Here is a 25,946-nt window from a genome sequence, read left to right as displayed (position 1 = left end):
CCTGGCCCATATAACACCCTGCGGCACAGCAGCACTACAGAGCCCGAAGCCACCACAAAGGAGCAACAACTGTAATAGGCTCAAACGGCCTGCCATGCGGGTACTGTTTTATTTTAACTGCCAGGCAGTGAGAGGAACTTGAGCAGAGCTTAAAGCAAAGACCAAAACAAATAATATAGGGGTATATTTCAATATAGCAACCAGAAGAAAACAATACCCTTAAAAATAGCTTTTAATAGATAATATTTAAAATCTAATAGATGATTAAACACAAAATAACTACCAACACCATAAACTCTAGGTCTGTGCGGGGTATAGATAACAGCCGAAGTACCACAGGAACTCTTTTCATAAAGAGATGTATTCCTCACTGAGTCCCTATTAGTCACCCTAATAGAGCTCACACCTTCCTGACAGCGGAGGTTGGCACCCTAAGATTCGATGTGGCGCCCCCACTCAATGTCAGCTGTCCCTTCTTGCCCTAGTCGGGCCCTACCAGCTACCCACGCCCAAAACCCAAACACCATACACAACTGGAACCTAGGTCACGCTGCAAATGTGAAAAAAAGTGAAAAAATATATTGTGCATTATTCTGTGTATGCATTATAGGTAGTGCAGCAATATATTTTGTGCTGCTTTTATACTATTTATATTCTAATATTTTTTTTTCACTGCCCAAGGGGCCCCCAGCCAGTGGTGTGTCGCTAATAGTGGCACACCATGCAGCTGCTATGGGGCCCATAAGTAAGGGGGCCCGCCCAGTGCCAGCAGAGCAGCAGCAGCGGGTGACAGCAGGCAGGAGCCAGCTGCTGCGGCTAAAGCCTGTGCCAACTGCAAAACAGAAATTAATATTCATGGGCGTGGAGAGGAGTGAATATTCCTTTCACTTTAATAGCGGGCAGTGTTAGCAGTAGCAGCCGGTTCCTGCATAGCTGCCCGCTATCAGGGCCGGCATAAGAGGCAGGCAGACTAGGGTGCCCGGTCCCTCAGGGGCCCCCAGCCAGTGGCATACCGCTGCATTATATTCTATGAGGGGGCTACATTATATTCTATGAGATAGACATGGTAGACAGCAGTGTGAGCAGCCAAAACCCCTGGTATCTCCAATACTAGCTCAGATAGACATGGCAGACAGCAGTGTGAGCAGCCTCTTCTTACCTCAGCACCCCTGGTATATCCAGTATTAGATCATATAGACAGGGTGGACAGCAGTATGAGCAGCCTCTTCTTACCTCACCACTCCTGATATTGCCAGTATTAGATCATATAGACATGGCAGACAGCAGTATGAGCAGCCTCTTCTTACCTCACCACTCCTGATATCTCTAGTATTAGATCAGATAGAAATGGCAGACAGCAGTGTGAGCAGCCTCTTCTTACCTCACCACTCCTGATATCTCTAGTATTAGATCAGATAGACAGGGTGGACAGCAGTGTGAGCAGCCTCTTCTTACCTCACCACTCCTGATATCTCTAGTATTAGATCAGATAGACAGGGTGGACAGCAGTGTGAGCAGCCAGCACCCCTGGTATATCCAATATTAGATCAGATAGACATGGCAGACAGCAGTGTGAGCAGCCTCTTCTTACCTCACCACTCCTGATATCTCTAATATTAGATCAGATAGACAGGGTGGACAGCAGTGTGAGCAGCCAGCACCCCTGGTATCTCCAATATTAGATCAGATAGACATGGCAGACAGCAGTGTGAGCAGCCTCTTCTTACCTCACCACTCCTGATATCTCTAATATTAGATCAGATAGACAGGGTGGACAGCAGTGTGAGCAGCCAGCACCCCTGGTATCTCCAATATTAGATCAGATAGACATGGCAGACAGCAGTGTGAGCAGCCTCTTCTTACCTCACCACTCCTGATATTGCCAGTATTAGATCAGATAGACAGGGTGGACAGCAGTGTGAGCAGCCTATTCTTACCTCACCACTCTGATATCTCCAGTATTAAATCAGAATATACAGTGTGAGCAGCCTCTTCCTACTTCACATACTCACAGCTACCTCTCCTACTAAGCTTCCTGGCCATTCCTTCGCGAAACTGGTGATCATTGCTCTCTGCGATCCCTACACATTAGGCAGGAGCCCAGCGGTGTGTGTTGGCCAAATAAAGAGCCAATAATTTGTGATCACCATGACATATATATATTTTATGAAGTATGAAATCACCTTTAGTGATATGTGTACATGCCTATTGGTGTACATTTTTATTTACAGAGAGGGTCACATGAATTACCCCTACAATTTTTCTGTATGTGAAATACATTCATTGGCATCACTTACAAATATGTACGTTGCCTGTAGACGTGCTTGGGAGCGATTCTGCAGATTCTGGTGGTTCTCGTTCTGTATTCAAAATGTAACAAGATGTTTAAATTACTAACATATTGTAAGTGTTCAGAATATGACGTTTTGCGTCTGTTTGACTATAGAGGAAAACTGATTTTGAACTCTTTTTTTTTTAACCTTTTTAAATTTTTCTTTCGTTCTTTTGTCTGTTTGTCCATTTTTGCCATCACTGTCGCATTATAGAAAATTAAGTAGAAATCAAATCTTTAAAACTAGATTAAAAGTGACTATTGTATGTTACAAAAAAATGTTTGAATGACTAGCATAAATGGCACTTACACACGTGGTCCAAATTGTTTGTCCCCCTTCGTTTAATGACAGAAAAACCCACAATGGTCACAGAAATAACTTGATTCTGACAAAAGTAATAATAAATAAAAGATATAGGAAAATGAACAAATGAAAGTCAGACATTGCTTCTCAGCCATGCTTCCACAGAATTAAATAAAAAATAAAACTCATGAAATCGGCCTGGACAGAAATAATGGACAAAAGTGACCTGTTAGATCATGGTGTGTCCACTAACTATCATCACCGGTGTCTACAATCCTGGAACTAGTGATTGGGCCTGTATATAGGGCTACAGATCCTCACTGTGCTGTTTGGTGACATGGTGAGTATCACACTCAACATGGACCAGAGGAAGCGAAGGAAAGAGTTGTCTCAGGAGATTTGAAAGAAAATTATAGACAAACATGTTACAGGTAAAGTTATAAGACATCTCCAAGCAGCTTGATGTTCCCGTGACTACAGCTGCACATATTATTCAGAAATTTAAGATCCATGGGACTGTAGCCGACCTCCCTGGACGTGGCCGCAGGAGGAACATTGGTGACAAATCAAAGAGACGGATAATACTATTGGCAACAAAAGAGCCAGAAAAACTTCTAAACAGATTAAAGGCGAGCTTCAAGCTCAAGGAACATCAGTGTCAGATTGCACCATCCGTCATTGTCTGAGCCAAAGTGGACTTCATGGGAGATGACCAAGGAGGACAGCATTGTTGAAAAAAATCATAAAAAAGCCAAACTACACGTTGACAAGCCACAAAGCTTCTGGGAGAATGTCCTATGGACAGATGAGACAAAAATGGAACTATTTGGCAAGGCACATCAGCTCTATGTTCAGAGATGGAAAAATTAAGCATATCAAGAAAAGAACACTGTCCCTACTGTGAAACATGGAGGAGGCTCTGTTATGTTCTGGAGCTGCTTTGCTGCATCTGGCACAGGGTGTCTAGAATCTGTGGAGGGTACGATGAAATCTCAAGACTATCAAGGGAATCTAGAGAGAAATGTGCTGCCCAGTGTCAGAAAGCTTAGTCTCAGTCGCAGGTCATGGGTCTTGCAACAGGATAATGACCCAAAACACACAGCTAAAAACACCCAAGAATGGATAAGAGGAAAACACTGAACTATTCTGAAGTGGCCTTCTATGAGCCCTGACCTAAATCCTATTGAGCATCTTTGGAAAGAGCTGAAACCTGTCGTCTGGAAAAGGCAACCTTCACACAAGAGACAATGGAGCAGTTTGCTCTTGAGGAGCGGCCAAAATACCTGTCGGGAGGTTCAGAAGTGTCATTGACAGTTACAGGAATCGTCTGATTGCAGTGATTGCCTCAAAAGGTTGTGCAACAAAATATTAAGTTAAGGGAACCATCATTTCTGTCCAGGACTATTTCAGGAGTTTTATTTATTTTTTATTCTGTGGAAGCATGGTGAAAAGCAATGTCTGATTTTCATTTGTTCATTTTCATAGATCTTTTAAATATTATTACTTTTGTCAGATTCAAGTTATTTCTGTGACCATTGTGGGTTTTTCTGTCGTTAAACGAGGGGGACCAACAATTTTGACCACGTGTGTGTATATGCATTTTAACACAGGTGTGACCACAACCTTCATTATTGTATTAAACACACGTGTCACGATGAGAATAATTTATGGAGTTATTTTATCAGACAATTGATACTTTTGTCTAAATGCTTTCACTTACCAGACACATTTGCCTGGCCGGTCCCTCTGCCGCCACAGCTCGCACACTTGTCTCTACCTTATAAATTGTGAAATGTAAAAAATTATTAATTTTTTAAATTATAGAATTAAAGAGGTGGTCCACTACATTTTATAATGCCTCGAACTATTTACACCTTGTTAATAAGTATTTTTGTAAATACCTTCTGTTGTCATTTGTGCTATCGCTGACCGCTCACTCGACATCACGTGCTTGCGGCCAATGAAAGCAGAGGACAGAGTCAAAGAGCGCTGGATACTGGGCTGTGACTTGTGGTGAAATTCTGCCCACAGCCCAGTCAATTTTTGGGCTGAGACTGGGTCACACCTGGTTGATGCAAAGGATTCTGGAACTTGACCTGACATCAGCAGCGGCTGTAGCCGGGGTCACGTGATGCAGACTGAGCGGTCAGCGATAAGGCTGCTCACAGGGAGAGATAGCAAAAAGACGTATTTACAAAAAGACTTATTAGCAAGGTTTAAATCGATGGGAGTACCATAAAATGAAGTGGACAACCCCTTTAAGGGGCTTACCATCATTAGGCATGTCTAAACTAAACTACATTTGTGTGTTACCCTGAGGCAAAACAGAATCACGTGGAATGGGTTACATATACTTACCGTATTTTGTTACTTTCAGTCTACAGTCAGCACATAAATGGTTAATGTTCTTCTTCTTAGGATTCTTCTGAGCTAGGACAGAAGAAAAAAATGGCATGATACTCACTAATCAATTGATTAATATATTAGCCAACCATACATTATTACACAACATGTAAACATCTAATTTATAATCATGCTTAACGCTAAGGTTATTTAAAAAAAAAAATAGGTATATATTTTTTTATTTTTCTATCATATAATGTCTGTTGTTTGTTTTTTTTCTAAATCTTTTTTGTTTATTGGCAGGTTGCATGCATTTCACATTTTTAATTTTATTTTCCTTTTACTTTACTTCCATAACATTTTGTACTTGACCATGACATTCCTGGGTCATTGGTATATTGGAAATCAAAAAATGGTATGTGCTGGTCTAGAAAGGATTTGCCAACCAACACATTGCAATCATGGACCTTGGGAAAACAGAGCTAAATACAAATATTTAATTCCAAGTAAACTTACACACAGAGGTCTGTGGTCTTTGTGCACCACCCAAAGAGGTATGTGGTCTTCGTGCACAACCGAGAGAGGTTTGTGGTCTTTGTGCACCACCCAAAGAGGTATGTGGTCTTCGTGCACCACCGAGAGAGGTCTGTGGTCTTTGTGCACCACCGAAAGAGGTATGTGGTCTTTGTGCACCATCAACAGAGGTATGTGGTCTTTGTGCACCACCCAGAGAGGTCTGTGGTCTTTGTGCGCCACCCAGAGAGGTCTGTGGTCTTTGTGCGCCACCCAGAGAGGTCTGTGGTCTTTGTGCACCACCCAGAGAGGCCTGTGGTCTTTCTGCACCACCGAGAGAGGTCTGTGGTCTTTCTGCACCACCGAGAGTGGTCTGTGGTCTTTGTGCACCACCCAGAGAGGCTTGAGGTATTTGTGTAACACCCAAAGAGACCTGTGGTCCTTGTGCTGGACCTAGAGAGACCTGTGGTTCTTGTGTAACATCCAGAAAGGCTTGTGGTTCTTGCTCAAGGTCTTCACTTCCTTCCATTATTGGAGAACCTGTTGAAAAAGTATTATGACATTTACTAGTTAAGATCAAAACATGTTGTCACTTATAAACCTATATCACACATAAGTTAACCCTTTGGTATTTTCTTTTTTGCTTTTATGCACCTGCGTACTTGCCACCCATTTATTGCCTGCAGGCAGCGATGACACATTGGCTGCTGCAGAAACCCATTCAAAGATGCCATGATGCAATACAGATGAAAGTGTGATGCCTGAGGTGGGGAGCGATGCTGGAGTCGAGGGCCAAATATAATTACCCTGTGGGCCAGACTTTGCCATGTGTGCTCTACATGTTACTCTTTCTTCCTCTTTGAAAGCAATGATAGAAGAGGGAGCCAACAGCTGATGCTCCCTCCACCATAATACTCCCTCTGCGTCTGATGTCTCAGCGCTGCGGGTGCGATGACGTCACTATTTTGCACCACTGTGCCGAGCAGTGAAGAACTGCAGATTTCTTGCTGCCGAGACAGAAGCAGCAGGAGAATGTCCATAGATTTTTTTTTTCTTATGTGGGTCCATTGTACTGTATGGAGGACTATGTGGGGCAATTATACTGAATGGAGGACTATGTGGGCTAATTAAACTGTATGGAGGACTATGTGGGCCCATTATACTGTATGGATGACTGTTATGATCCTTAGTGGCTGAGGATCACGAATAGACCAGCAAGTGAATAAACTAAGGACAAGCTCTAGGGAGATGGTAACTGGACTGATCGCAAATCTGAACCTATCCAACACAAATAGAGGTAGCCGGTGAACGTGCCTAAAAAATTCCTAGACGTCTCGAGCCAGCCTGAGGAACTAGCTACCCCTAAAGAGAAAGAAAGACCTCGCTTGCCTCCAGAGAAATAATCCCCAAAGATATAGAAGCCCCCAACAAATATTAACGGTGAAGTAAGAAGAAGGCACATACGTAGGGATGAAATCAGATTCAGCAAAAGAGGCCCACTAGTACTAGAAAGCAGAAAATAGAGCAGGGGTCTATGTGATCAATAAAAAACCCTTACAAAATCTCCATCCTGAGATTTCAAGAACCCACGCACCAACTAATGGTGTGTGGGGAGAAACTCAGTCCACTAGAGCATCCAGCAAGCGAGGGAATCACATTTTAGCAAGCTGGACAAGAAAACATGATAAACAGTGCTGATCAAAAAATGAGCAAACAAAACTTAGCTTATCCTGGATGGACTGGGAGCAAGGTAGTCAGAAGGAATCTGAGTAGCACTGATTACATCGACAGCCGGCAACAAGTGAAAGCAAAACAGAGCTATATAGGAACCTCCCAGAGGATAACGAACCAGCTGATAGCCAGAAACCAGCAGGATAACAAACAAAGCCACCAGGGGGAGCCCAAAGCAAAAGTCACACTATACCACCAGTGACCACAAGAGGGAGCCTGAAAACAGAGTTCACAACAGTACCCCCCCTTAAGGAGGGGTCACCGAACCCTCATGAAAACCCCCAGGGCGATCAGGATGAGCCACATGGAAGGCACGAACCAAATCGGCCGCATGAACATCAGAGGCGACAACCCAAGAATTATCCTCCTGACCATAGCCCTTCCACTTGACCAAATACTGGAGCCTCCGTCTAGAAACACGAGAATCCAAGATCTTCTCCACCACGTATTCCAATTCTCCCTCAACCAGCATCGGGGCAGGAGGCTCAACCGGAGGAACCACAGGTACCACATACCTCCGCAACAACGAGCGATGGAACACATTATGAATAGCAAATGATGCCGGGAGGTCCAGACGGAATGACACAGGGCCAAGGACTTCCAGAATCTTATAAGGACCGATAAACCGAGGCTTGAACTTAGGAGAGGAGACCTTCATAGGAACGAAGCGAGAAGACAACCACACCAAGTCCCCAGCGCGAAGTCGGGGACCCACACAGCGACGGCGGTTGGCAAAGAGCTGAGCCTTCTCTTGTGACAACTTCAAATTGTCCACCACATGATTCCAAATCTGATGCAACCTATCCACCACTACATCCACTCCAGGACAGTCAGAAGGCTCCACCTGACCCGAGGAAAAACGAGGATGAAACCCCGAATTGCAAAAAAAAGGAGAAACCAAAGTAGCAGAACTAGCCCGATTATTAAGGGCAAACTCGGCCAATGGCAAAAAAGTAACCCAGTCGTCCTGGTCAGCAGAAACAAAACATCTTAAATAAGTCTCCAAGGTCTGATTAGTTCGCTTGGTTTGGCCATTCGTCTGAGGATGGAAGGCCGACGAAAAAGACAATTCAATGCCCAACTTAGCACAAAAGGTCCGCCAAAATCTAGACACAAACTGGGATCCTCTGTCAGAAACAATGTTCTCAGGAATCCCGTGCAAACGAACCACATTTTGAAAAAACAGTGGAACCAGCCGCTTGGCTGACTCGAGATAAATCAAATTCTTGTGATCAGTCAAGACCACCACACGATGTTTAGCTCCCTCGAGCCAATGTCGCCACTCCTCAAATGCCCACTTCATAGCCAACAGCTCCCGATTACCGACATCATAATTCCGCTCGGCAGGCGAAAACTTTCTTGAAAAGAAAGCACATGGCTTCATCACAGAGCCATCGGGGCTTCTCTGCGACAAAACAGCCCCCGCTCCAATCTCGGAAGCATCAACCTCCACCTGGAAGGGAAGTGAGACATCTGGCTGACACAAGACCGGAGCCGAAGAAAACCGACGCTTCAGCTCCCGAAAGGCCTCCACAGCCGCAGAAGACCAATTAGTCACATCAGAACCCTTCTTGGTCAAATCCGTCAAAGGCTTAACAACGCCAGAAAAATTAGCTATGAAGCGACGGTAAAAATTAGCAAAACCCAAGAACTTCTGAAGACTCTTAACAGATGTAGGCTGCGTCCAGTCATGAATAGCCTGAACCTTGACTGGGTCCATCTCAATAGTAGAAGGAGAAAAAATTAAACCCAAAAAAGAAACCTTCTGGACTCCAAAAAGACATTTTGAGCCCTTCACAAATAAAGCATTGTCACGCAGGACCTGAAAGACCATCCTGACCTGCTTAACATGAGACTCCCAATCATCCGAAGAAACCAGAATATCATCCAGATACACAATCATAAACTTATCCAGATATTCACGGAAGATGTCGTGCATAAAGGACTGAAAGACTGAAGGAGCATTAGAAAGTCCAAAAGGCATCACCAAGTACTCAAAATGGCCTTCAGGCGTATTAAATGCAGTTTTCCATTCATCACCCTGTTTTATACGCACAAGGTTATACGCACCACGAAGATCTATCTTGGTGAACCAACTAGACCCCCTAATGCGAGCAAACAAATCAGTTAACAATGGCAAAGGATACTGAAATTTGACCGTGATTTTATTCAAAAGGCGATAATCAATACAAGGTCTCAGGGAACCATCCTTTTTAGCCACAAAAAAGAATCCTGCACCAAGAGGGGATGAGGACGGGCGAATATGTCCCTTCTCCAAAGACTCCTTTATATAACTCCGCATGGCAGCATGCTCCGGCACAGATAAATTGAAAAGTCGTCCCTTAGGAAACTTACTACCAGGAATCAAATTTATAGCACAATCACAATCCCTATGAGGAGGTAGAGAATTGAGTTTGGGCTCCTCAAATACATCCTGGTAGTCTGACAAAAACGTAGGGACTTCAGAAGGAGTGGACGAAGCAATTGACACCACAGGAGCGTCACCATGAATTCCCTGACAACCCCAACTTGACACCGACATAGCTTTCCAATCCAGGACTGGATTATGAGTCTGCAACCATGGTAGACCCAACACGACGACATCATGCAAATTATGCAGTACAAGAAAGCGAATCACCTCCTGATGAACAGGAGTCATGCACATGGTCACTTGTGTCCAGTACTGAGGTCTATTCGTAGCCAATGGTGTAGAATCAATTCCCCTTAGTGGAATAGGGAATTTTAAAGGCTCCAAATCAAAACCACAGCGCCTGGCAAATGACTAATCCATCAGACTCAGGGCGGCACCTGAATCTACAAAAGCATTAACCGGGTAAGATGACAGGGAACAAATCAGGGTAACAGACAAAATGAACTTAGGCTGTAAAGTACCGATGGTGACAGATTTATCAACCTTTTTTTTGCGCTTAGAGCATGCTGAGATAACATGAGCTGAGTCACCACAGTAAAAGCACAACCCATTTTGCCGTCTATAATTTTGCCGTTCACTTCTGGTCAGAATTCTGTCACATTGCATAGATTCAGGTGTCTGTTCAGAAGACACCGCCAAATGGTGCACAGGTTTGCGCTCCCGCAAACGCCGATCAATCTGAATGGCCAGAGTCATTGACTCATTCAGACCTGCAGGCGTAGGGAACCCCACCATGACATTCTTAATGGCTTCAGAAAGACCTTCTCTGAAATTTGCAGCCAGGGCACACTCATTCCACTGAGTAAGCACCGACCATTTCCGAAATTTCTGGCAGTACACCTCTGCTTCATCTTGCCCCTGCGAGAGGGCCAATAACGTTTTTTCAGCCTGGTTCTCAAGATTAGGTTCCTCATAGAGCAATCCAAGGGCTAGAAAAAACGCATCTACACTAAGCAATGCAGGATCCCCTGGCGCCAATGCGAAGGCCCAATCTTGAGGGTCACCGCGCAAAAAGGAAATGATAATCTTAACTTGCTGAACGGCATCACCAGAGGAACGAGGTTTCAAAGAAAGAAACAACTTACAATTGTTCCTAAAATTCAGGAACCTAGATCTATCTCCAGAAAACAACTCCGGAATAGGTATTCTAGGCTCTGACATAGGACTGTGAACAACAAAATCCTGAATACTTTGAACCCTAGCAGCAAGATGATCCAGACTGGAAGCCAAGCTCTGGACATCCATGTCAGAAGCTGAACTCAGAGCCACACCAAGATTAAGAGGAGGAGAGAAGCTAGCCACAGCAGCAACACGGCAACAAAAAAAAAAAAAATTCTCAAGGCTTCTTTTCTCCTGCTTCTGCCATGCAATTAACACTTTATGGGCCGGCTGTACTGTTATGATCCTTAGTGGCTGAGGATCACGAATAGACCAGCAAGTGAATAAACTAAGGACAAGCTCTAGGGAGATGGTAACTGGACTGATCGCAAATCTGAACCTATCCAACACAAATAGAGGTAGCCGGTGAATGTGCCTAAAAAATTCCTAGACGTCTCGAGCCAGCCTGAGGAACTAGCTACCCCTAAAGAGAAAGAAAGACCTTGCTTGCCTCCAGAGAAATAATCCCCAAAGATATAGAAGCCCCCAACAAATATTAACGGTGAAGTAAGAAGAAGGCACATACGTAGGGATGAAATCAGATTCAGCAAAAAAGGCCCACTAGTACTAGAAAGCAGAAAATAGAGCAGGGGTCTATGCGATCAATAAAAAACCCTTACAAAATCTCCATCCTGAGATTTCAAGAACCCACGCACCAACTAATGGTGTGTGGGGAGAAACTCAGTCCACTAGAGCATCCAGCAAGCGAGGGAATCACATTTTAGCAAGCTGGACAAGAAAACATGATAAACACTGCTGATCAAAAAATGAGCAAACAAAACTTAGCTTATCCTGGATGGACTGGGAGCAAGGTAGTCAGAAGGAATCTGAGTAGCACTGATTACATCGACAGCCGACAACAAGTGAAAGCAAAACAGAGCTATATAGGAACCTCCCAGAGGATAACGAAGCAGCTGATAGCCAGAGACCAGCAGGATAACAAACAAAGCCACCAGGGGGAGCCCAAAGCAAAAGTCACACCATACCACCAGTGACCACAAGAGGGAGCCTGAAAACAGAGTTCACAACAGATGACTATGTGGCCCATTATACTGTATGGAGGACTATGTGGGCCCATTATACTGTATGGATGACTATGTGGGCCCATTATACTGTATGGAGGACTGTGGGCCCATTATACTGTATGAAGGACTATATGGGCCCTTTAAACTGTATGATGGATATGTGTGCCCATTATACTGTATGGAGGACTCTGTGGGGCCCATTATACTGTATGGAGGACTATGCGTGCCCATTACATTGTATAGAGGACTATGTGGGCCCATTGTACTGTATGGAGGACTATGTTTGGCCCATTATTGTGTATGGAAGACTATGTGGAGCCCATTATTCTTTATGGAGGACTATGTCAGGCCCATAATTCTGTATGAAGGACTATGTTTGGCCCATTATTCAGTATGAAGGACTATCTTTGGCCCATTATTCTGTATGGAAGACTATGTGGGGCCCATTATTCTTTATGGAGGACTATGTCAGGCCCATTATACTGTACTTAGGACTATATAGTTACATAGTTGCATAGGTTGAAAAAAAAGACCTAGGTCCATCAAGTTCAACCTTCCTCCACCAATTGTACCTTTTGTCACTAATTTAATTATAACTCGCAATGTTATGTGTAGTGAAGAAATCGTCCAGCCTTTTTTTAAAAGCTGTTGTAGTGTCGGCCATTACTACCTTTTGTGGTAGGGCATTCCACAGTCTGACTGCTCTAACTGTAAAGAACCCTTTCCAATTTAGCTGTCGGAATCACCTTTCTTCCACCCGTAATGAGTGTCCCACTGGTCCTTAGTATGATCTTTAGAAGGAATAAGTCTTGTGCAAGTCCTTTGTACTGACCACACATATATTTATACATGTAAATGAGATCTCCTCTGAGGCGTCTTTTTTCTATACTAAACAGCCCAACTTTTCCAACCTCTCATCATATGAGAGGCCTCCATCCCTTGTAATAATCTAATTGCCGCCTTTGAAGTGATTCTAACTTCTAAATATCCTTTTTAAAATGTGGAGCCCAAAACTGGATCCCATATTCTAGATGTGGCCTCAACAGTAATTTATGAGTGACAATATGTGTCTATTACACTGTATAGAGGACTATCTTTGGCCCATTATTCTGTATGAGGAAATATGTGGGACCCATTATTCTGTGTAGTAAATAGGAGAACACGGAGTACATAGGTGCATAAAAGTTCATAAGTTTATTAATCTATATAAAAAATAAGTATATATATATATATATATATAATGCAATACAAAAGACACATTCAGGAATAAACAGAGATATTGAGGTGACTGTCTTTAGATCTATAATCTTGCACATATCAGGCAGTAACAAAATCAAGTGGGTTTACAAATGTTATGTCAGTGCACAACTATAGGTCAAGAGCCACTATATAAAAAAATCGTAAATTTATACTTATTGCGCAAAGTGCGCATCATTTTGAAACAAAGCGTGCCCCAGACCTAATAGAATTTGTCCCACAGGAGGCACGGAAGCACTGAAATCAGTACCTATAACAAAATTGCACATACCCCACATAATACCGAAAGGAACAAAAGTGCTATAGTGCAGTGTCTCAGGGGAAGGTACCGTTCCACAGAACAAACATCTTTGTATTTAGGCAAATTAATATTAAGCCTATCTCTGACAGGTCCTTACCAAGACACAAAGCAGTGATACCCTTGGTCAGGTCAGGTGAAGCAATCCCGACGCATGTTTCGCGGGCGTAGCGCCCCACTTTCTCAAGATATAGATTAATAAACTTATGAACTTTTTTGCACCTATGTACTCCGTGTTCTCCTATTTACTGTGCAATTGCTTGGAGTTGGGGTTAGTTTAATTGAGGGTGGATCACCAATGAGTGATATCCCCCTCTTGCATATAAAATGCAACTGGGTTTTGTGTTTGCCATTATACTGTGTGCAGGACTATGTGGGACCCATTATACTGTACGGTGGTCTATGTGGGCCCATTATACTGTATGGAGGACTATGTGGTGCCCATTATACTGTGTGCAGGACTATGTGGGACCCATTATACTGTACGGTGGTCTATGTGGGCCCATTATACTGTATGGAGGACTATGTGGAGCCATTATACTGTACGGTGGTCTATGTGGAGCCATTATACTGTATGGAGGACTATGTGGAGCCATTATACTGTATGAAGGACTATGTGGGCCCATTATACTGTATGGAGGACTATGTGGGCCCATTATACTGTATAGAGGACTATGTGGGTCCATTATACTGTACGGTGGTCTATGTGGGCCCATTATACTGTATGGAGGACTATGTGGGCCCATTATACTGTATGGAGGACTATGTGGGGCCATTATACTGTATTCAGGGTTATGTAGGGCCTATTATACTGTATGGAGGACTATGTAGGGCTCATCATATGGTATAGAGGACTATGTGGAAGCCATTATACTGTGTGGGGATCACAGTTGGGGAATGGTGTGGTGAGTGTTAGGGGTCAAGTTCCCGCCTCTGCACAGGGGGAATCTCGGGCCATCTCCGCTGCGGTCTCCCATTCTTCTCCTGCCGCAGAGGAGCCTGCTCAGCGAAGACATCAGTCCCAGCATCTCGCTCAGTCTGACTCTATACAGAGAGTCACTGCTGCTTTTCCTGCTTCTGCCATTGGAGTCAGTGCTGGGCAGCGGCGAGCAGACGCTTCTGGGACTAAGTCCTGCTTTTCTCGTTCTGAGCATGCCCAGAGTAAGATCTCTCAGTGGAGATCGAGGGTCACATGATCAGACACTGCAGCTAAGGTCATTGGTCCTTCTAGGAAGGTCCTGTACGTGCTGCAACTATTTAAGGCTCGCATGGCCGCACAGCCATGCGCTAGTATTGTTCTATGTTGTACTTTGCGCCAGTGTGGACACGTATGATAGTGTTCAGGGACCTGGCTGAAATAAGCCCCTAGAATGCTGGCACCTCCGGCGAGGAGTTTTGTGTGCATGCATGACCACTGACTGCTCTTGTTTGGGTAGTTAGCCTGTGCCACTGTGAAGGTTAACAGGGCACAGTGCTTTGAGTTCACGGCTACTCTGTGAAGTAACAGAGGTAGCTCATACCGCTATTTAGTTCCGCCATTTGCTAGCAGCAGGTTCTCCTGCACGGTGGACCCCGGGCTGCGAACGCATATATTATAATAAAGTCTCTCTATTCATTTGGTGCGTTCCGCTAGCCCTAACAGCGAGTTGAAACGTTTCATTTCTCCATGGGACAGGAATCTGCGCTGCAGAGCCAGGAGCGCTTCGGCTGGTAGCATCCCTGGATACCCGGGGGCTGAGAAGTACAGGGGTTGAGAAGGACCTGAGGAAGGGGAGCCATGTACTCCCCAATACGCGTCAGATTACTTTTTGGTCCTTCTCAGCCCCCGTACTTTTTTTTGTGACGTCACACGCCGTCCCTAAGCACTGTTGGCCATTTTCCTGCTGGGTATCCAGGGATGCTACAGGCCGGAGCGCTCCTGGCTCTCCAGCGCAGATCCCTGTCCCACGAAGAAACAAAATGTTTCAACTCGCCACTCTCTGCATCCATTGACTCCCAGTGGCAAGTCGTGCATTTCTACCAGCAGCACGGAGAGTTATAGTGTCAGGAAGCTAAAGTGGCAGCAGGTCAATATGCAAATATGTTATGTAAATTCATCCTGTCAGTATTATCAATTGGCACTTATGTTACCGGCTTTATACATTGTATGTTTTGTTCATCAAGCATTTGAACCATTGTTTTTGGGGATCTAAACAATTTAAAGCCATTTTCCTTAGTTTGCTAGTGCGACAGATCACTATTTAATGACCCTTTTCCTCTGTTTGGATTTTATTACACAGAATCCATAATCTGTCTGCAGCTTATAGTGCCCCAGTTCCCCCACTATAGGCGCTGGTGTTTTTCTAGTTTGTGGCTGATATTAATAGCCTGGGAAGGTCCACGGATATTGTCCCCTTCCCAGCCTAATAAGACCAGCCTTAGCTGCCCCAGAAATGGCGCATCCATTAGATCCGCCAATACTGGCCCTTGGCCTTGGCTCTTCCCATTTGCCCTGATGCGGTGGCAATCTGGGTAATAGTTTTTGAGTTTGAAGTCAGCTGTGTAATGTCAGCTGGCATCAAGCCCAGGGGTTAGTAATGGAGAGGCGTCTATCAGACATCCCCATTACTAACACAGTAAGTTAAAAGAAAAAAACACACACAAATTTTATTTTATAAAACACTCCCCCCACACCTTGTTCACCAATTTATTAAACAACTAAAAAACATAAAAATCCAATGTAGTCCAACAAATCCGCTGTAGTCTATAAATGCGAACCCGAAAGACATAAAAAGGAAGTTAAAGAAATAAAAACAAGAAACACTCCCTCATGCACCAATTTATTATTTCAAATAATCCCAATAGTTCAGACGTAATCCATTGGGGTTCCCACGACATCCAGCGATTCTCCCTTGCAACTCATTGAGCGTTGTTCTGAGAACGAGGCTGCATAGGTCACAAACACCCGGTGTTGGGGGGCCATACCGGAATAGTAACATGGACATCCTGGTTAAGTCCGTGTTCGGTGTCCGTGCCCCAACAGTAGGTGTTCTGTACGAACGCCAAACTTTACTGTTAGGGTTCGCCCATCTCTAGTGAGTCTATATTCAAATAAACTTTTTCTTCTATGTGTGTGTGTCTTTAAAAATAAAATAAAATAAAATACTGTGTTGGTAATAGGGGGGTGTCTGATAGACTCCTTTCCATTACATAGCTGACATCAACCCCAAAAACATTACCTCGATTGCCACCGCACCAGGGCAATTGGGAAGAGCTAAGGCTATGCACCAGTATTGGCACATCAAATGGATGCCCCACTTCTGGGGTGCCTGAGGGCTGGTCTTATTAAGCTGGGAAGGAAACAATATCCATGGACCTTCCCAGCCTATTAAAATCAGCCCCCAACTGTCTGCTTTGCCTTAGCTTGTTGTTAAAAATAGGGAGAACCCCACGTCATTTTTTTGGGTTGCTCCTCATTTTTAATAGCCAGCCAAGGCAAAGCAGACAGCTGAGAAAGTCCATGGTAATCTGGCTCTTCCAAGCCTAAAAATATCAGCCCGCAGCTGTCTGGTTTCCCTTAGCTAGTTATTAAAAATAGTGTAATCCCACATCATTTTTTTAGGATCCTTCCCATTTTTAATAACCAGCAAAGGCAAAGCAGACAGCTCTGAGCTGCTATATACGCTGGAAGGCGCAATGTTTATTGGGCCAAAAGAAGCCAATGGGAGCCAGAACTTTTTTTGCTGTAAAATGGGGAAATAAGGGATAGGTGGCTGCAAAAGGAAGCAAAAAGAGGGTAAGAGTAGGACATATTGCTCTGCAAACAAATGTGGATAGGGAACTGACTTAAAATAGTAGAAAATAAAAAAAATAATAATAATCCTGAACTAGGAGGTGGAGATCCAAGTGGAGGAGGAAGTGGAGGTGGATGTGACGGTGTAGGTGGAAGAGGCAGAGGAGGTAGCCAAGACTATTTTTTTGTTACTTTTTGTGTTTTTTGGTTTTATTTTTTAGGGAGATTGCTTAAAATAACATAGAATAAAAAAATAAAAATAACATTCTTGAACCAAGAGGCGCAGAGGTACAAGTGGAGCAGGAGGTGGACGTGGTAGTGTAGGCGGAAGAGGCGGTGGTAGTCAACACTGTTTTTCTGCTACCGTACTTTTTTTTTGGGGGGGGGGGTTAAATGATTTAAAATAACATGGAATGAAAAAAAAAAGAAAAATGACAATCTTGAACCAAGAGGCGGAAGTCCATGTGGAGAAGGAGGTGGACGTGGCGGAGAAGGTGGAAGAGGTGAAGGAGGTGGTAGTCAACACTGTTTTTGTTTTTCTGTTTTGTTTTTCCTTATTTTTTCATTTTGGGCAGGCCTCAAAATTAAACGAATGGCAAATAGAGTATAACAATGGCTGGGTGCGGCTAGTATAGTTGCCTAGTCGGCGAAAGGTATGGACAAGTCCTGTGGGATCCACGCCTGGTTCCTTTTCAGAAATGTTAGCTTCCCCACTTTGGATGTGGACAGGTAGATGCGCCTTTCTGTGATAACACCCCCTGCCATGCTAAACACACATTTCGACAGTACACTTGCCACAGAGCAGGCCAGCACCTCCAAGGCTTAAAGGGCAAGCTCAGACCATGTGTCTAATTAGGTGACCCAGAAGTTAAATAGTAAAGAGAGAATATTCTCCAGCGTAGATTTTCATTAAAACATCAATTTATTGGAGACGTATTTAAAACCAAAATTAGGTTATATACATGGAAATGGGGTCCCTGGTGGTCCAAACCGACGCGCTTCGACCATTCAGGTCTTATTCTTGGTACCATGAATAAGACCTGAATGGTCGAAACATGTCGGTTTGGACCACCAGGGACCCCATTTCCATGTTGCATATAACTTAATTTTGGTTTTAAATACGTCTCCAATAAATTGATGTTTAAGGCTATGTGAAAACGTTGCAGAATTGCAGCTGAAATTTCCGCGGCAATTCTCCAACTCCTTGCCACGGGTATAACGCATGCAGAATTGGCATGCGTATTCCCGCTAAATACTAGCGTTTTGCAAGCGTAATTAGCTTGCAGAATGCTAGCGTTTTCCAATTGATCTGTAGCATCGCTTGGAAAACTGATTGACAGGTTGGTCACACTTATCAAACATAGTGTTTGACAAGTGTGACCAACTTTTTACTATTGATGCTGCCTATGCAGCATCAATAGTAAAAAGATATAATGTTAAAAATAATTACAAAAATAAAAAATCGTGATATTCTCACCTTTCGACGGCCCCTGCAACCTTCCCGCTCCTCGCGATGCTCCCGGCAGCTCCCGTTCCCAGTGATGCCTCGCGGCAATGACCCCAGATGACGTAGCATCATGCGAGACCGCTACGTCATCACAGGTCATTTTCGCAAGGCATTACTGGGAACGGGAGCATCGCGAGGAGCGGGAAGGCTGAGGGGGCCGCCGGAAGGAGAGAATATCACGATTTTTTATTTTCATTTTTTTTTCACAGGTATATGATTCCCAGGGCCTAGCGGAGAGTCTCCTCTCCTCCACCCTGGGTACCAACCGCACATGATCTGCTTACTTCCCGCATGGTGGGCATAGCCCCATGCGGGAAGTAAGCGGATCAATGCATTCCTATGTGTGCGGAATCGCCGCAATTCTGCACAAACAATGAACATGCTGCGTTTTTTCCGGAATGCGTTTCCAATGCGGAAAAATATGCAGCATGTGCACAAAAAATGCAGAATGCATTAAAAATGATGGGATGCTTATGTAAGCGTTTTTTTAGCAGAAAACGGCAGAAAAAAACGCTAAAAATCCTGAACGTGTGCACATAGCCTTAATGAAAATCTACGCTGGAGAATCTTCTCTCTTTACTATTGGCTTCGGACTACATCTCTGATCAGGGCAGCTCCGTGTGTGGACACACACTGGACTTCATTTGAGAATGGTGAGCTGACTTAATTTTTTCCCCTTCTTTTCCCATACCTCCACTTACATTGGTCCAGAAGTTAAATGGGGCAGACCAATCACTTAGCATGTGGAGATGTGTGGACACGTACCGTATATACTCGAGTATAAGCCGAGATTTTCAGCCCAAATTTTTGGGCTGAAAGTGCCCCTCTCGGCTTATACTCGAGTCATGATCGGTGGCAGGGTCGGCGGGTGAGGGGGAGAGGGCGCTGAGGCATACTCACCTAGTCCCGGCGATCCTGACGCTCCCCCTGCCCGTCCCACGGTCTTCGGTGCAGCAGCCTCTTCCCCTGTTCAGCGGTCACGTGGGACCGCTCATTAGAGAAATGAATAGGCTGCTCCACCTCCCATAGGGGCGGAGGCGCATAATTCATTTCTCTAATCAGCGGTGCGGGTGACCGCTGAACAGGGGAAGAGCTGCTGCACCGAAGACCAGCTGTCCGGGGGAAGGAGCAGGACGCCGGGAGCAGGTAAGTATGTCATATTCACCTGTCCTCGTTCCACACGCCGGGCGCCGCGCCATCTTCCCGGCGTCTCTCTCTCCGCAGTCCGCACCGACTGTGCAGGTCAGAGGGCGCGATGACGCATATAGTGTGCGCGCCGCCCTCTGCCTGATCAGTCAGTGCGGAGAGACGCCGGGAAGATGGCGCCGAGGAGCTGCAAGCAAGAGAGGTGAGTATGTGTTTTATTATTTTATTGCAGCAGCAGCACAGCTATGGGGCAATAATGGACGGTGCAGAGCACTATATGGCACAGCTATGGGGCAATAATGGTGCAGAGCACTATATGGCACAGCTATCTATGGGGCAACAGTGCAGAGCACTATATGGCACAGCTATGGGGCAACGGTGCAGAGCATTATATATATGGCACAGCTATGGGGCAACGGTGCAGAGCACTATATGGCACAGCTATGGGGCAATGGTGCAGAGCACTATATGGCACAGCTATCTATGGGGCAACGGTGCAGAGCACTATATGGCACAGCTATGGGGCAACGGTGCAGAGCACTATATGGCACAGCTATGGGGCAACGGTGCAGAGCACTATATGGCACAGCTATGGGGCAACTGTGCAGAGCACTATATGGCACAGCTATGGGGCAACGGTGCAGAGCACTATATGGCACATCTATGGGGCAACGGTGCAGAGCACTATATGGCACAGCTATGGGGCAACGGTGCAGAGCACTATATGGCACAGCTATGGGGCAACGGTGCAGAGCACTATATGGCACAGCTATGGGGCAACGGTGCAGAGCACTATATGGCACAGCTATGGGGCAACGGTGCAGAGCACTATATGGCACAGCTATGGGGCAACGGTGCAGAGCACTATATGGCACAGCTATGGGGCAACTGTGCAGAGCACTATATGGCACAGCTATGAGGCAACTGTGCAGAGCACTATATATATGGCACAGCTATGGGGCAACTGTGCAGAGCACTATATGGCACAGCTATGGGGCAACGGTGCAGAGCACTATATGGCAGAGCTATGGGGCAACTGTGCAGAGCACTATATGGCACAGCTATGGGGCAACGGTGCAGAGCATTATATATATGGCACAGCTATGGGGCAACGGTGCAGAGCACTATATGGCACAGCTATGGGGCAATGGTGCAGAGCACTATATGGCACAGCTATCTATGGGGCAACGGTGCAGAGCACTATATGGCACATCTATGGGGCAACGGTGCAGAGCACTATATGGCACAGCTATGGGGCAACGGTGCAGAGCACTATATGGCACAGCTATGGGGCAACGGTGCAGAGCACTATATGGCACAGCTATGGGGCAACTGTGCAGAGCACTATATGGCACAGCTATGAGGCAACTGTGCAGAGCACTATATATATGGCACAGCTATGGGGCAACTGTGCAGAGCACTATATGGCACAGCTATGGGGCAACGGTGCAGAGCACTATATGGCAGAGCTATGGGGCAACTGTGCAGAGCACTATATGGCACAGCTATGGGGCAACGGTGCAGAGCACTATATGGCACAGCTATGGGGCAACTGTGCAGAGCACTATATGGCAGAGCTATGAGGCAACTGTGCAGAGCATTATATATATGGCACAGCTATGGGGCAACTGTGCAGAGCACTATATGGCACAGCTATGGGGCAACGGTGCAGAGCACTATATATATGGCACAGCTATGGGGCAACGGTGCAGAGCATTATATATATGGCACAGCTATGGGGCAACGGTGCAGAGCATTGTATATATGGCACAGCTATGGGGCAACGGTGCAGAGCATTATATATGGCACAGCTTTATGTGGAGCATCTATGGGGCCATAATGAACGGTATGGAGTATCTATTTTTAATTTTGAAATTCACCAGTACCTGCTGCATTTTCCACCCTAGGCTTATACTCGAGTCAATAAGTTTTCCCAGTTTTTTGTGGCAAAATTAGGGGGGTCGGCTTATACTCGGGTCGGCTTATACTCGAGTATATACGGTACTCTTCAACCATGTCTTTGAAACACTGCCTTCTGGTAATGCAGACCATATCAGATACTGATATTGTGGCGTGCTAAGGAAGTTTTTCCACATTTCAGCCATGCCTTCCAAGGAGATGGCGGGGCCCCAGCTGTGTTGGCAACTTCCTCCTCATCTGCCTTGTGCTTCCACTGAGTGACCGCTTTCAGGCGGGAATGGCGTCAGTAGTGCCTCTACCAGCGTGCACTTGTATTCATGCATTTTGTTATCCCGCTCCAGTGATGGGAGTAATGGTGGTACGTTTTCCTAATAGCGAGGATCCAGCAGGGTGGCCACCCAGTAATCAGTACTAGTAACATAACAATCTGTGCAACTCGGCGGTCTATGCACAGGTACAGCAGCGTGTATTGGCTCATGTGTGCCAGGCCTCCAAGAGGGAGGTGTATGGTCTGGGTGCTCTGTATCCCCCCAGGCATGCTTCAGTGATGCCCGTGAGCTGCTTTGAGTTCCACCCTTCTGTGAACATGGTTCCTTCTCCTCTTTCTCCTCCAAAACTGTCCCCTGGCTGGACAGTTGTATACCTGGCCACTGTTGGTATAGGAACTCCGTTGTATACCTGGCCACTGTTGGTATAGGAACTCCAAGCCATGTGTTGACGACTGGCCTGATAATGGCATGTGAATGCTCCCTTTTCCTCCTGCTTCTATTCCTTCTGTGCCACCACTATGGCCGCCATCAGGGCATTACTGCCCTTACTAGTTTATGGAGCCCGGTGAGCAGAAGTAAAGAAGGGGGGCCCAGACACGCTGGCTGCCCGGGCCTCCCCCTCTTTACTTCTACTCACCGGGCCACAGGGGTAATAGTTCAGGGCCACCGCATGCCAGGTGTATAACTACACTGCACAGTTAAATGATAATTTTGCACTTTATGTAATTGACCAAAGGATTTAACTAAATGACTCTTATGAAAAATAGATTTAGTTCTCAAAATGTTTAGTGGGAATGTGATATGAAGCTTTTATGTATTGGGCATTGATCACGCTCTGGTTATTGTTAGGCAATGTGTTTGTGAGATGATTAAAAGGCAAAGAGTGCAGAAATTCAGCATCGCCTATATTTCAATTTCCCATATTTCATATGTGTGCCGAAATTCAAGAAAGGCCATATTAGTAAGAGCATTATCATCCTAAACACATTAGTCAACAATAACCAGAAAATGTCCAATCCTTTTAATCATAGTTTAAAGTTTTGGAAGAATTTACTTTACAGTTTGTCACCCCTTATATCATAAAATAATAAATAAACAGGAACTGCTTTTTTTTTCAAACTTTTTACTTCAGGACCAATTTTTTTTTATTTTCAGAAGTGTAAAAAGAGAAAATGAACCACAAAATTTGTTGTGCAATTTCTCCTGAATATGCCAATACCCCATATGTGGGGGTAAACCATTGTTTGGCTCGGAAGGGAAGGAGCGCCGTTTGACTTTTTCAATGCAGAATTGGTTGAAATTGAGATTGGACGCCATGTCGCGTTTGGACAGCCCCTGATGTGCCTAAACAGTGGAAACCCCCCACAATTGACACCATTTTGGAAACTAGACCCCTTAAGGAACTTATCTAGCTGTGTGGTGAGCACTTTGAACCCCCAAGTGTTTCACAGAAGTTTATAACGCAGAGCTGTGAAAATAACAAATCATATTTTTCCACAACCCTAACCATAACCCTATTCACAACCCTAATGTCAACACACCCCTTACCCTAATCCCAACCCTAACCATAACCCTATTCACAACCCTAATCTCAACACACCCCTAACCCTAATCCCAACCCTAGCCATAACCATAATTACAACCCTAACCCCAACACACCCCTTACCCTAATCCCAACCCTAGCCATAACCATAATCACAACCCTAACCCCAACACACCCCTAACCCTAATCCGAACACTAACAATAACCCTAACCACAAACCTAACCCTAATCCAAACCCCAACCCTAATCTCAACCCTAACCCTAATCCAAACCCTAATCCCAATTTTAACCTTAACTTTAGCCCCAACACTAACCCTAACTTTAGCCCAAATATATTTTCGTTATTTTACTATTTTTCCCTAACTAAGGGGGTGATAAGAGAGGGGTTTATTTACTATTTTTTTTTATTTTGATCACTGTGATAGGGTCTATCACAGTGACCAAAATGAACCAATAGGAAAAATCTTACTATTGTTGCTGGGTGCCGGCCGGCAGATCTCAGCGGGCGCACTGTGCATGCTCCCACCATTTTCTTGCCGGAAGAAGATGCCAGCAGCCGTGAGGGGAAGCAGGAGGATCCAGGGACACCGGGAGAGACTGGTAAGTATCGGGGGCGATCGGAGACCCTATTTCTCTGTCCTCTGATGTGCGATCACAGAGAACAGAGAAATTAAATGGCAAATTGAGCTTTTCTTTTTTGTTGCAGTCACTGTTGTACGGGTAATAACGGCAATCGCAACCTGGGGGTCGGTAAAAAACGACCTGAATCATGTCCTCTAGGGTCTCGGCTACCCCCGGCAGTCGAGACCCTGGAAAAAATCCGACTCTGGGGGGGGGGGACTATACACTTTTTCCACAGCACCGTTGATTAACGGCGCTGTGGTTTAAGTACCCTTAACTACCGCCCGTGAAACGGGAAAAGGGGTTAAAAAATATTTTGGTCAAAACAAAAGCTGCTGGCTGTGTATGTGATCTGGTGATGGGAACTGTTAATGTGTGATTGGTGAGGATGTGGTGCAGAAATGAAGTTTTCCAAGAGTGGGCGGTGTGACTGTGGAGAGATCAAGTGGTGGAGGCGGAGCTCATGTGGAAGCAGAGCTAGCGTGGATTTTGGGAAGAGTCTCAAGAGGGCCCAAAAATTTTGCCAGTATGGGGCCCTGAAATTCCTAGTGGCAGCCCTGGCCACCACCTCATCCATCATTGCTTGAAGCATTTTTTCAAGCAGGCATAATAGTGCGAGAATAACGCTGATGATGGCGTCATCAGCACTGGCCATGTTGGTAGAATATTCGAAGCAGCGGAACTCAAATGGATCTATAGGATGGATTCTATGTTTTGGGTTGTCATTATAATTTAAAAGAGAAAACACAGTAGTTTGACAATAAATGGCTTCACCTAACCACTAACCATGAGTGAAGAAAGTGTTTTCGTGTTATCATTCATATTCTCTGAAAAAAGGCCAAGAAAGCAAAAATTCTGCCGAGGTATGTAAATGTTTGAGCACAACTGTACATGATGGACTTCCCTGAATTTATGATGTGTGATGTCATAGATCTTCACTGATGAAGTAGAACTGGAAGGCCGGCGTCACACTAGCGAGTTTTACGGATGTATGAGCGCAGAAAATACGTCCGTAAAATACGCATAACACACGGCCCAATGATTCTCTATGGCCCAGCTCCTATCAGCCGTATTTTACGGATCCGTATTATACGGCTTTCTACGGCCGTAGAAAATCGCAGCATGCTGCGTTTGTCACCATATTGCGCAAAAAAATCGCCAATGAAAGTCTATGGGGGCGAGAAAAATACGGATTCCACACGGACCAGCAGTGTGACTTGCGAGAAATACGCAGCGGTGTTAGTGAAAAGTCGGTAATTCAATTGCCGGCTTTTTCTTTCTCCTTCACAAACCCGACATGATATGAGACATGGTTACATACAGTAAACCATCTCATATCCCTTTTTTTTTGCATATTACGGACTACTAATGTTAGTAGTGTGTAAGTGCAAAATTTGGGCGCTGTAGCTGGTAAAATAAAGGGTTAAATGGTGGAAAAAATTGGCGTGGGCTCCCGCACAATTTTCTCCGCCAGAGTGGTAAAGCCAGTGACTGACGGCAGATATTAATAGCCAGGAGAGGGTCCATGGTTATTGGCCCCCCCGTGGCTAAAAACATCTGCCCCCAGCCACCCCAGAAAAGGCACATTTGTAAGATGCGCCTATTCTGGCACTTGGCCACTCTCTTCCCACTCCCGTGTAGCGGTGGGATATGGGGTAATGAAGGGTTAATGTCACCTTGCTATTGTAAGGTGACATTAAGCCAGATTAATAATGGAGAGGCGTCAATTATGACACCTATCCATTATTAATACAATAGTATGAAATGGTTAATAAA

At 45.0% G+C, this 25,946-nt stretch overlaps 1 protein-coding gene across 1 annotated transcript in view; it reads right to left on the bottom strand.

Annotated features, from left to right (window-relative positions):
• The window catches only part of LOC143784637 (uncharacterized), a 58,004-nt gene that overhangs the window by 15,775 nt on the left and 16,283 nt on the right, over positions 1 to 25,946 (bottom strand). The window contains exons 3-6 of the mRNA XM_077273121.1: positions 5,496 to 6,032; positions 4,995 to 5,066; positions 4,357 to 4,413; positions 2,298 to 2,360 (exon numbers count right to left, since the gene is read on the bottom strand). Coding sequence (XP_077129236.1) covers positions 2,298 to 2,360; positions 4,357 to 4,413; positions 4,995 to 5,066; positions 5,496 to 6,032 — 729 coding nt within the window. The remainder of the gene's footprint in view (positions 1 to 2,297; positions 2,361 to 4,356; positions 4,414 to 4,994; positions 5,067 to 5,495; positions 6,033 to 25,946) is intronic.

Source organism: Ranitomeya variabilis, chromosome 7 (assembly GCF_051348905.1).
Source record: "Ranitomeya variabilis isolate aRanVar5 chromosome 7, aRanVar5.hap1, whole genome shotgun sequence".
Taxonomy (NCBI): domain Eukaryota; kingdom Metazoa; phylum Chordata; class Amphibia; order Anura; family Dendrobatidae; genus Ranitomeya; species Ranitomeya variabilis.
The sequence above is the reverse complement of the archived record's forward strand: the minus strand, read 5'-3'. Positions and strand labels throughout refer to the sequence as shown.